At 47.9% G+C, this 12,685-nt stretch overlaps 1 protein-coding gene across 2 annotated transcripts in view; it reads left to right on the forward strand.

Annotated features, from left to right (window-relative positions):
* LOC134352858 (forkhead box protein A2-like) overlaps positions 1-6,965 on the forward strand; it is a 44,534-nt gene extending 37,569 nt beyond the window's left edge. For both annotated transcript variants that reach the window (XM_063060381.1, XM_063060382.1), the window contains exon 2: positions 446-6,965. In XM_063060381.1, the coding sequence (XP_062916451.1) occupies positions 446-1,615 (1,170 nt within the window). In that variant the 3' untranslated portion in view covers positions 1,616-6,965. The remainder of the gene's footprint in view (positions 1-445) is intronic.
* Positions 6,966-12,685: the final 5,720 nt, after the last annotated feature.

Genomic DNA, 12,685 nt, shown 5'->3' on the forward strand with positions numbered 1-12,685 from the left:
CTCTCAGCCTCTTTGCTCCAAAGAGAAGAGATCTAGCTTGAGACACGCTCTCAAATGCAGGCAGCATCCTGGTAAATCTCTGCACCTTCTCTAAAGCTTCCATATCCTTCCTGTAATGAGAAATGAATACAATACTCCAAGTGTGGTTTAACCAGAGTTCTCTGGAACTGCGATATTACCTCGTGGCTTTTGAACACAATCCCACCAAATAATGAAGGCCAGCACACCATACGCCTTCTTAACCACTTTACTAACTTTGCGTGGTATAGCGGGCCAAGTGGGAGCTTCATGAGTGCAAACTGGCTGCTGCATGTTGTTTGGGAGCGCATTTTCAAGTGACTCCTGTCAAGTTTGCGGCTCCAGGGATAGTGAAAGTGTCACTGTGGAATGGAGACTTTACTGCCTGTTTCACCTGTTTAACTGGAATCTCTGTTTCTTCCCAAAGATCTACCCTGCGGTGAGCAACATGAACCCCGGCCTGGGGTCGATGAACAGCTATATGAGTGTGAACTCCATGGGCTCCGTTGGAAACCTGTCGCCCGCTTCGCTCAACGTGTCCTACACCAACCTGAGTCCCCCGCTCTCTGTGCTGCCGTCCACTGTCAGTCCCATCACCAACGGCCTCTCATCCGTGCAGAGCTCCATCAGCCCGGGCATTGGACCTCCTGGAGGTCAGACTGCCCCCATCAATTCCATGTCCCCTTACCAGACGGTGAACCAGCCTCTGGGCTCGCTGGCTTACTCTCCGGGGCTGGGCAGAGGGAAGGAAGCCAAATCGTACCGCAGGAACTTCAGTCACGCCAAGCCACCATACTCCTACATCTCCCTGATCACCATGGCCATCCAGCAAGCCCCCAGCAAGATGCTGACCCTCAATGAGATCTACCAGTGGATCATGGACCTCTTCCCATACTACAGGGATAACCAGCAGCGGTGGCAAAACTCCATCCGCCACTCACTCTCCTTCAATGACTGCTTTGTCAAAGTGCCCCGCTCTCCAGATAAACCGGGCAAGGGCTCCTACTGGGCTCTGCACCCAGACTCGGGCAACATGTTCGAGAACGGCTGCTACCTGCGCCGCCAGAAGCGCTTCAAGTGTCAGAAGGAGAAACTGGCCTCACGCTCAGGCCTCGAGCAGGCTTCCAAGGGACTGGAGGCCGGACAGGACGGCAAGACACCCAGCCCCAGCTCGGAGGACGCCGAGTCCAGCCAGTCAGACACCTCGCCAGGATCAGAAGAGCAGAGGACTCTGACGGAGCTGCGGTGCCAGAGAGTGGAGGGTTCGAACCCGGCGGCTGCCGCTTCGCCTGCCCCGTTGCCACAGGCCATGACCCATCCCCTGCTGACGCCCCCAATGCAGCACCTGCCTGACCTCCAGAGCGAGCTAAAGATGGACCCTCACTACAGCTTCAACCACCCCTTCTCAATCACCAACCTGATGTCCTCTGAGCAGTCGCACAAGATTGACCTGAAGCTCTATGAGCAGCCTCTTCACTACGGCAACACGTACAACTCACTGCTGAGCAAGGCCAGCTTCGAAACTCCCAGCCCAATTAATGATTCCTGTCCCTACTATCAGGTGATGTACAACAGGTCTGTACTCAACACGTCGTAACAGTGGCTTCCCCATGCTGCAGAGCCAGTGGCTAGAGGTGCCGTCCTTTCCCTGTACTAACCCTCCAGAACTTCTTATCCCTCTTTGTGTTCTCCAGGGACTCACTAGTGCCACCATCCCCTACCAGCCCACCATTCCCATCCTACACAAGAGGATTGGAGGAGGAGTAGGCACTCGGCCCCTCAAGCCCACCCCGTCATTCAAGGGTGCCGTGGTAGTATAACAGTTAGAGTGACGCTATTACAGCTAGGGGTGTTCCTGAGTTCAGAGTTCAAATCTGGCTCCGTCTCTAAGAAGTTTGTGTGTTCTCCCCATGAACTGTGTGGGTTTCCTCCGGGTGCTCCGGTTTCCTCCCACAGTCCAAAGACAGACCAGTTAGTAGGTTAATTGGTCATTGTAAACTGTCCTGTGATTATGGGTTAAATTTGTGGGTGCTGGTGGCATAGCTCGTATACCCAGAAGGGGCTGTTCCACCATGTATTTCTAGACAAGTACAAAATGACATCCCCTCTCCTGTGTTCTCGTTCCCCATCACCCTCAATTATTGGAGCTTTCTAATATTTATCTATCTCATTACTTGCCTGCATCACAGACAGAACGTGCCAGAGATTCACCAGCGACAGAGAGAAAATGGTTCCACACACTTCAGTCTTAAATATCCAGCCCTTGTGTCCACATTCCCTTTTCTATGATTCTCCCAGATGTCGAAACATCCCAACATCTACCCCGTCCAGCCCCTTTAAAACCTTATCTGTTTGAGTAAGGTTATCCTCATTCTTCTTTCTTTATTGAGATACAGCAGGGAGTAGGCCACACTGCTCAGCAATCCACTGATTTAAACTGAGCCTAATCACAGGACAATTTATAATGACCAATTAACCTAGCAACCAGCTTATCTTTGGACTGAGGGAAGAATCCGTAGCATTCAGAGAAAACTGTGCATTCCACATTCTGCAGACTCCTTATGAATGACGTCAGAATTGAACTCCAAGCTCCTAGACCCCAAGCTATAATAGCGTTGCGCTAACTGCTACACTACTGTGGTGTGGCGCCCAATGTACACGCCTATAATGTTGGCTCGCTTGCAGCCGCAAAGTCCTTACAACAGAATTCCCATTCCTGGATTTTACACGGCAGTAACCTTGAGGCAGAATCCCTGATTTGGGACAGATCTCGAACAGTACAATCTCCAGAATGGACTGGAAACTGGGAGAACAGATCACCTTTTGACTGGCTGACACAGGTGGGATTTCAAGCAAAGGAACAGCCTCAGTGAGGATGATGTTGGTCTTGTCTTTCTGACAAGAGAAATAAGTTGGGAATAGATTGGGAGGTGCCATTGGACGAGATCTGCCCCTCCCGCTGCTCAAAAATGGACTTGGAAAAGATGAGAGAAATAAGGGCGGGAGTTGACTCGAGCCTGCTCACTAAGATTGGAGCTCATTTGAGACCCACTTCCACATCAGTTCCCCCAGAGCTCCCTCAGGTATCTCAGCCTTAAGCGGGCACCACGGTGGTGTAGCATTTAACATGACACTATCACAGCTCGAGTTCAGAGTGCAATGCCAACATCATCTGTAAGGGGTCTGTGGAATGTGTGGGTTTTCTCTGGGTGCACCGGTTTCCAAAAACATACCGGTTAGTAGGTTGATTGGTCAATGTAAATTAGGCTGGGGTTAAATCACTGGTACTGGGGGTTAAATCACCAGTATTGGGGGTTAAATCACTGGTACTGGGGGTTAAATCACTGGCATTGGGGGTTAAATCACCAGTATTGGGGGTTAAATCACTGGTACTGGGGGTTAAATCACCAGTATTGGGGGTTGCCGGGAGGTGCAGCTCAAAGGGCCTGATGGGCCACTCCATGCTGTATCCCTAAATAAATAAACTCATGAGGGGTAAACATGAACTCAATGGTCCGAAGGGTTGTTTTTTTCTGCTGCATGACCTGTGACCCCTCAAAATCCATGGTTCTCTGGGACAGAAAACTCTAGAAGTTCTCAACCGTTCTGATGTCAAACCAAAATGCAAAACTCTTTATTCTGAAGTGATGCCCCATTGGCAATGGATTGGGAATATTGAGCAGATTGGGTTCATCGAGCAATCTCTGTGCATTGGGGGGGGGTGGCTTTGCTTGGAGTGGGTCAATTACAAGGAAGTGAATTGGTACTAGGGGTGGTGAGAGGACAGAAATCTGCTGTCCTCACAGCTGAAGCATAAGCTCCTAAGGCCATAAAACATAAGCCATTCAGCCAATTGGGTCTGTTACTCCATTCCATCATAGCTGATTTATTATCCCTCTCAATCCTGTCCTCCTGCCTTTTCCCTGTAACCATTGACACCCTGACTAATCAAGAACCTATCAACTTCTGCTTTAAATATAGGCAATGACTTGGCCTCCATTGCCACCCGTGGCAATGAATTCCACAGATTCACTATGCTCTAGTTAAAGAAATTCCTCCTCATCCCTGTTCTAAATGGACATCCCTCTATTCTGAAGCTGTGCCCTCTGGTCTTAGACTGCCTCACTACAGGAAACACCCTCTCCACATCCATTCTGTCCAGACCTTTCAATATTCAATTGATTTCAATGAGATCCCTCCTCATTCTTCTAAACTCTGGCAGGTACAGGCCCAGAGCCATCAAACACTTCTCATATGTTAACCCTTTCACTCTGGGATCATTCTCCAATTCTCCAATCTATCCAAAGGTTTATAGGAAGTATCTCTCTGCAATTGTTTCCCAGCAGTAGTTTGGGAGAGGGGTCACCTGGAAGACTCATGGGGGATTTCTTCCCAATGAATCACAGGATTTATTGATATCTGAATCTCAGGTACATTTTACTGGTCCATTTCCCCTGCTGAACTTGGATTAGGAGGTGAAAGTCACCCTGAGACACACCTGAGTTCCTAATAATCTGTACGTGTCTCCCTTCGGGCTCTGATTACAAGTCCTCATTATTAAACATAACACAATAACTCACCAGCAAGTAACAAATAAAATTCCTGAGTCCCTGGAACTGCAGCCCAGCTCCAAGCAGCGCCCCGGAACCAGTAACCCCCAGAAATGTATCCCAGCAGCATTCTTGGGAGTGTGTAACATTAGTATAATATTAGTAACACTTAATATCCCTGGAATTGTATCCCAAGCCTCAGTCAGCACCTCTGGGACCATATTATGGCAATAATCAACCTTCCTGGAAAAGTGTCTCAGTAACATTTTGCGACTGTACCTCAGTAACCGGCTGTCTCTCTGGAATTGTATCCCAGAAATCGTCAAACGACTTCTCAGCCACTGGAAGGTACCTCTGGAATTGTACTCAAGGAGCAGTCAACAACGATGAAACTGTATCCTAATAATAGGAAGTAGCATTGGAACTATATATCCTGGCAACAGTCAGGACCCCGGGAACTATATCCTGGTAACATACAGGACCCCAGGAAATATATCCTGGTAGCAGGCAACACCTCAGAAACTGTATCCTAGCAACAGTTGGCATCTCAGTAACTGTATCCCGGCAACAGTCAGCATCTCAGTAACTGTATCCCGGCAATAGTCGGCATCTTAGTAACTGTATCTGGGCAACAGTCAACATCTCAGTAACTGTATCCTGGTAACAGGCAGCATCTCAGGAACTGGCATTTCTGGAACTGCAATCTAGCAACAGTCATGACCTCAGGAACTGTATCCCAGCAACTGTCAGTATCTCTAAAACTGTTTCCAGGCAACATCTCAAGAACTGTATCCTGGCAACAGTCAGCATCTCTGGAACTGTAAGCAAAGTCAGGAGTGAATGTCAGGATTGGCAGAAAAGGACTCTGGGAGGAGATAGGAAAAGGAATAATGGGTGGATGGGGGGCAAGCCAATCACGTAAAGTTTCCAATTAATTTAAACTGTAAGAGAACTAGAAGTTGCAGGACCATCATCATCTCTGCAGTTTGAATGTAGAATAGACAAGATTTTGTATCTTTTAGTAATTGGTTTGTGAAGTGAATGTAGATATTGTCCTTTGGCTGAAATGTATAAAACAGATTGAATTTAATTTTATTAAGCTTATTGTAAATCTTCACATAATGGATCTGGGTCCTTGAGATTAGTTGCTATATTTAAAATGTGTTAGCAATGTTTTTCTTTCCTTGTATCTTTAATGCATCGTAGAGTAGTTGGTTAAACTCTTTATTTAAATACTCATTGAGAAAGGGGGAGGGAAGCCACAATGGAAATCCAAGCCTTCTAAGAACAGCCTCCCGACACCGCTCACACTTCAGTGGGGACAATGATGCATACGCAAGTGTGATCAGGCCGGACAGTGTGGCCATTTTAACTGAGCCTAGTGCCCCAGGGACTGTATCCAGCCCTACAGCCACAGGGGCAGTAACCAGCCCAACCAGTCCCCAAGCAACAGGGACTGTAACCAGTCCTAACACCAAAGGGGCTGTAACCAGTCCGAGAGCCACAGGAACTGTAACAGTCTTGGAGCCACAGGGACTGTAACCAGTCCTAACACCAAAGGGGCTGTAACCAGTCCTAGAGCCACAGGAACTGTAACAGTCTTGGAGCCACAGGGACTGTAACCAGTCCTAACACCAAAGGGGCTGTAACCAGTCCTAGAGCCACAGGAACTGTAACAGTCTTGGAGCCACAGGGACTATAACCAGTCCTAACACCAAAGGGGCTGTAACCAGTGCTAGAGCAACAGAAACTGTAACAGTCTTGGAGCCACAGGGACTGTAATGAGTCCTAACACCAAAGGTACTGTAACCAGTCCTAGAGCAACAGGGACTGTAACAGTCTTGGAGCCACAGGGGCTGTAACGAGTCCTAACACCAAAGGTACTGTAACCAGTCCTAGAGCAACAGGGATAGGGACTGTAGCAGTCCTGGAACCACATGGTACTGTAACTAGTTTGAGAACCACAGGGACATAACAACACAGGTACTATATCAGGCCTAGTCCCTAAGGGAAGTTTGTACTGTGACCAGGCCTCAGACCAGGTCTAGTAATGGAGATGCAGATGCTGTAACTGGATCCAGTTTCCCAGGCACCACAAACAAGCTGGTTACAGCCCTGGCCCTCAGGCTGGTACTGGTGTAATACCAACACCGTATCCCAATGCCCTTTGTTATTTGGTGATGAATTGCCCCCACAGAGAGCCAAAGCCATTCCAAGCCTCATGCCCTGCTGTGCTCTACAACCAAGCGTTATCCGCCCAGTGGGTTTTGTGTCCTTCCCATTTGAAGAAAGTGAGGATGAAGAACAGGAGTGGAGGGCCTTGTCTTTGCCAGATCATGTGACATTTCTGATTCCATGTTAAATTTAAGGTGACAACTATATAATATTAAAAAAATATTTTCAGTACCGCCGTCTCATTCACTTGTTTTTACTTTGCAAAATTTCACTCATTGTCATGAGGTGATTTTCACCCACAAGTATTATGCAGGGAATGAGGGACTGAGATACGTCGAGAGGGAGAGGGAGAGGGAGAGGGAGACTGGGAGAGAGAGGGAGGGAGAGGGAGACTGGGAGACACACTGAGATGGTGAAATACTCAGATAGAATGACCAGGGAAAAGAGACAAGCAGATAGTCAAAGTAAAATTTATTATCGAAGTACGTACTGTGTTCAGTACCATATATCCTGTACTACCATGAGACCCATTTTCCTGTATTTACAGGAAAATTAAAAATACAATAGAATTGATTTAAAAAACACACAAACAAAGACGCAGGTGAAAGAAGCAGATAGGAAGACAGAGAAGGAGAAGGGGAGAGGAAGCTGGTGAGAATGTAACCAAGAGGAATGGGAAGATGGGGTGAATGTGACGGGGGAAGTGGACTGAGAAACGAAATGTCTCCATTACATTGACAGCTGCGTTGGTGCTGCTTCCTGTGCCTGCATAGACCTCATCAAATCTATCACCTTCGCTATGAGTTCCACCCCACTCTCAAATTCATGTGGACCATTTCTGATACTTCTAGATTTCTCTGCCTCCATCACAGCAGCCAAACTATCCACTGATAATGACTATAAATCCACAGCTAATTGCCTCTCCTATCTGATTGTGACTCCATCTGCTATTCACTGCTCCCATTATCACCTCCTTTACCTGTCAGATCCAAACACTAGTCACCTTTGTTTTCTCTCTTTCTCCCTCGAGCATCTGTCTCCAACTTCACCCTCCCCTCCACCCATATCAAAGTTCAAAGTAAATTTATTATCAAAGTACGTATACATCATCATATACAACCCTGAGATTCGCTTTCTTGCAGGCATTCACAGTAACTACAAAGAAACACCATGGAATCAATGAAAAACTTCACACAAGCGGACAAACAACCAACCTGCAAAAGACAACAAATTGTGCAAATACAATAATCATAAATAAATAAATAAGCAATAAAAACTGTGAACATGAGGGACGAGTCCTTGACACTGAGTTCATAGGTTGTGGGAACAGTTCCATGATGGGGCAGTGAAGGTGAGTGAAGTTATCCATTTTGCTTCAGGAGCCTGATGGTTGTTGCTGATCCTGGTGGTGTGGGTCCTGAGGCTCCTGTACCTCCTTCCTGATGGCAGCAGCAGCAAGAGAACTTGGCCTGGATGATTGGGGTCCCTGATGATAGATACTGTTTTTTGTGACAGTGCTTTGTGTACATCTGCTCAATGGTGGGGAGGACAGTCATAGTCCTAGTCATACTTTATTGATCCCGGGGGAAATTGGTTTTCGTTACAGTTGCACCACAAATAATAAATAGTAATAGAAATAGTAATAGTAATATTACTATTAGTAAATAGTAATAGTCATAGAAATAACAAATAGTAATAGAAAATAGTAATAAATAGTTAAACAGTAATATGTAAATTTTGCCAGTAATTTTACCAGCCTATCGGCTCAAGGTGTCTGACCCTCCAAGGGAGGAGTTGTAAAGTTTGATGGCCACAGGCAGGAATGACTTCCTATGACGCTCTGTGCTGTATCTTGGAGGAATGAGTCTCTGGCTGAATGTACTCCTGTGCCCCCCCAGTACATTATGTAGTGGATGGGAGACATTGTCCAAGATGGCATGCAACTTGGACAGCATCCTCTTTTCAGACACCACCGTCAGAGAGTCCAGTTCCATCCCCACAACATCACTGGCCTTACGGATGAGTTTGTTGATTCTGTTGGTGTCTGCTACCCTCAGCCTGCTGCCCCAGCACACAACAGCAAACATGATAGCACTGGCCACCACAGACTCGTAGAACATCCTCAGCATCGTCCGGCAGATGTTGAAGGACCTCAGTATCCTCAGGAAATAGAGATGGCTCTGACCCTTCTTGTAGACAGCCTCAGTGTTCTTAGACCAGTCCAGTTTATTGTCAATTCGTATCCCCAGGTATCCGTAATCCTCCACCATGTCCACACTGACCCCCTGGATGGAAACAGGGGTCACCGGTACCTTAGCCCTCCTCAGGTCTACCACCAGCTCCTTAGTCTTTTTCATATTAAAACTGCAGATAATTCTGCTTACACCATGTGACAAAGTTTCCTACTGTAGCCCTGTACTCAGCGTCATCTCCCTTGCTGAGGCATCCAACTATGGCAGAGTCATCCGAAAACTTCTGAAGATGACAAGACTCTGTGCAGTAGTTGAAGCAGTAGTTTGCACCAATGTGCAAAAGAAAATAAGCTGTGTAAATAACAAATAAATAAATAATTTGGAAAACATAAGTAGAACCTCCATGTTGTGGAATCAGTCCAGTCTCCCATTTTCTTTCCTCTTTGACTGCTTCAGTTTATTATCCACCCACCACTGTTTCTCATCTCTACCCTATTCCCTTCCCCTATCTGTTACAGCCTTCCAATCAACTTTCACCCCTCCCCAGCCCACCAATCACTGTCTCACTCCTTCCCATCAACTTTCACCCCTCCCCAGCCCACCAATCACTGTCTCACTCCTTTCGATCAACTTTCACCCCTCCATAGTCCACCAATCACTGTCTCACTCCTCCCATCAACTTTCACCCCTCCCCAGCCCACCAATCACTGTCTCACTCCTTCCCATCAACTTTCACCCCTCCACAGTCCACCAATCACTGTCTCACTCCTTCCAATCAACTTTCACCCCTCCACAGTCCACCAGTCACTGTCTCACTCCTTCCCATCAACTTTCACCCCTCCACAGTCCACCAGTCACTGTCTCACTCCTTCCCATCAACTTTCACCCCTCCCCAGTCCACCAGTCACTGTCTCACTCCTTCCCATCAACTTTCACCCTCCTCAGTCCACCAGTCACTGTCTCACTCCTTCCCATCAACTTTCACCCCTCCTCAATTCACCAATCACTGTCTCACTCCTTCCCATCAACTTTCACCCTCCTCAATCCACCAATCACTGTCTCACTCCTTCCCATCAACTTTCACCCTCCTCAATCCACCAATCACTGTCTCACTCCTTCCCATCAACTTTCACCCTCCTCAATCCACCAATCACTGTCTCACTCCTTCCCATCAACTTTCACCCCTCCACAGTCCACCAATCACTGTCTCACTCCTTCCCATCAACTTTCTCCCCTCCACAGTCCACCAATCACTGTCTCACTCCTTCCCATCAACTTTCACCCTCCTCAGTCCACCAGTCACTGTCTCACTCCTTCCCATCAACTTTCACCCCTCCACAGTCCACCAGTCACTGTCTCACTCCTTCCCACCAACTTTCACCCCTCCCCAGTCCACCAGTCACTGTCTCACTCCTTCCCATCAACTTTCACCCTCCTCAGTCCACCAGTCACTGTCTCACTCCTTCCCATCAACTTTCACCCCTCCTCAATTCACCAATCACTGTCTCACTCCTTCCCATCAACTTTCACCCTCCTCAATCCACCAATCACTGTCTCACTCCTTCCCATCAACTTTCACCCTCCTCAATCCACCAATCACTGTCTCACTCCTTCCCATCAACTTTCACCCTCCTCAATCCACCAATCACTGTCTCACTCCTTCCCATCAACTTTCTCCCCTCCACAGTCCACCAATCACTGTCTCACTCCTTCCCATCAACTTTCACCCTCCTCAATCCACCAGTCACTGTCTCACTCCTTCCCATCAACTTTCTCCCCTCCACAGTCCACCAATCACTGTCTCACTCCTTCCCATCAACTTTCACCCCTCCCCAGCCCACCAATCACTGTCTCACTCCTTTCCATCAACTTTCACCCCTCCATAGTCCACCAATCACTATCTCACTCCTCCCATCAACTTTCACCCCTCCCCAGCCCACCAATCACTGTCTCACTCCTTCCCATCAACTTTCACCCCTCCACAGTCCACCAATCACTGTCTCACTCCTTCCAATCAACTTTCATCCCTCCACAGTCCACCAATCACTGTCTCACTCCTTCCAATCAACTTTCACCCCTCCACAGTCCACCAGTCACTGTCTCACTCCTTCCCATCAACTTTCACCCCTCCACAGTCCACCAGTCACTGTCTCACTCCTTCCCATCAACTTTCACCCCTCCCCAGTCCACCAGTCACTGTCTCACTCCTTCCCATCAACTTTCACCCTCCTCAGTCCACCAGTCACTGTCTCACTCCTTCCCATCAACTTTCACCCCTCCTCAATTCACCAATCACTGTCTCACTCCTTCCCATCAACTTTCTCCCCTCCACAGTCCACCAATCACTGTCTCACTCCTTCCCATCAACTTTCACCCTCCTCAATCCACCAATCACTGTCTCACTCCTTCCCATCAACTTTCTCCCCTCCACAGTCCACCAATCACTGTTTCACTCCTTCCCATCAACTTTCACCCTCCTCAATCCACCAGTCACTGTCTCACTCCTTCCCATCAACTTTCACCCTCCTCAATCCACCAATCACTGTCTCACTCCTTCCCATCAACTTTCTCCCCTCCACAGTCCACCAATCACTGTCTCACTCCTTCCCATCAACTTTCACCCTCCTCAATCCACCAATCACTGTCACACTCCTTCCTATCAACTTTCACCCTCCTCAATCCACCAATCACTGTCTCACTCCTTCCCATCAACTTCCACCCCTCCACAGTCCACCAATCACTGTCTCACCCCTTCCCATCAACTTTCACCCCTCCCCAGTCCACCAATCACTGTCTCACCCCTTCCCATCAACTTTCACCCTCCTCAATCCACCAATCACTGTCTCACTCCTTCCCATCAACTTCCACCCCTCCACAGTCCACCAATCACTGTCTCACCCCTTCCCATCAACTTTCACCCCTCCCCAGTCCACCAATCACTGTCTCACCCCTTCCCATCAACTTTCACCCCCCTCAATCCACCAATCACTGTCTCACCACCCCTCCCCTTTACATCTCCCCTCTCTGTGCTCATCCTAACGCAAGTTCTCGATCCAAATTGTCAACATTTCCTGTCCTGCTGATTTCCACCAGCACCAGTTTGTTGCTTCAGATTCCAGCACCTGCAATCTCTTGTGTGTCCAGTCAGAGAAAGGCAGAACATCATACGGGAAGTGAGTGAGCCAGATGGAAAGGCAATCAGGAGAGAGACAAAGACATCTTCACTGGAGATTCTGCAGATGCTGGAAATCCAGAGCAACACATGGAGGAACTCAGCAGATGGGACAGCATCTATGAAAATGAATCAACTGTTGCCAAGATCCTTCATTTGGACTGGAAAGGAAGGAGGAAGATGCCAGAGTAAATAAAGTGAGGGGGAAGCTAGGTGAGGGCAGGTGGCTGGAGAAGAAGTCATCTGATAGGAGTGGAGAGTGGTCTACGGGGGAAAAAGGTGGGACGCTAGGGGAAAGTCATAGGTAGGTGAGGAGAAGAGGTCAGAAGAGGCCAGAGTGGAAATAGAAGAGGGAAGGTGGAGGGGAAAAGAAACAGAAGGGTTACTGGAAGGAGAAATCGATATTCATACCAGTGAATGTTGGAAGCTATCTAGATGGAATATGAGGTGTTGCTCTTCCACCCTGAGAGTGGCCTCATCATGACAGAAGAAGAGGCCATGGACGAACTTGTTGGAACGGGAATGGAGATAGAAATTAAAATGGATGGTCACTGGGAAATTCCACTTTTGGCAGATGG

This window comes from Mobula hypostoma, chromosome 10 (assembly GCF_963921235.1).
Source record: "Mobula hypostoma chromosome 10, sMobHyp1.1, whole genome shotgun sequence".
NCBI lineage: Eukaryota > Metazoa > Chordata > Chondrichthyes > Myliobatiformes > Myliobatidae > Mobula > Mobula hypostoma.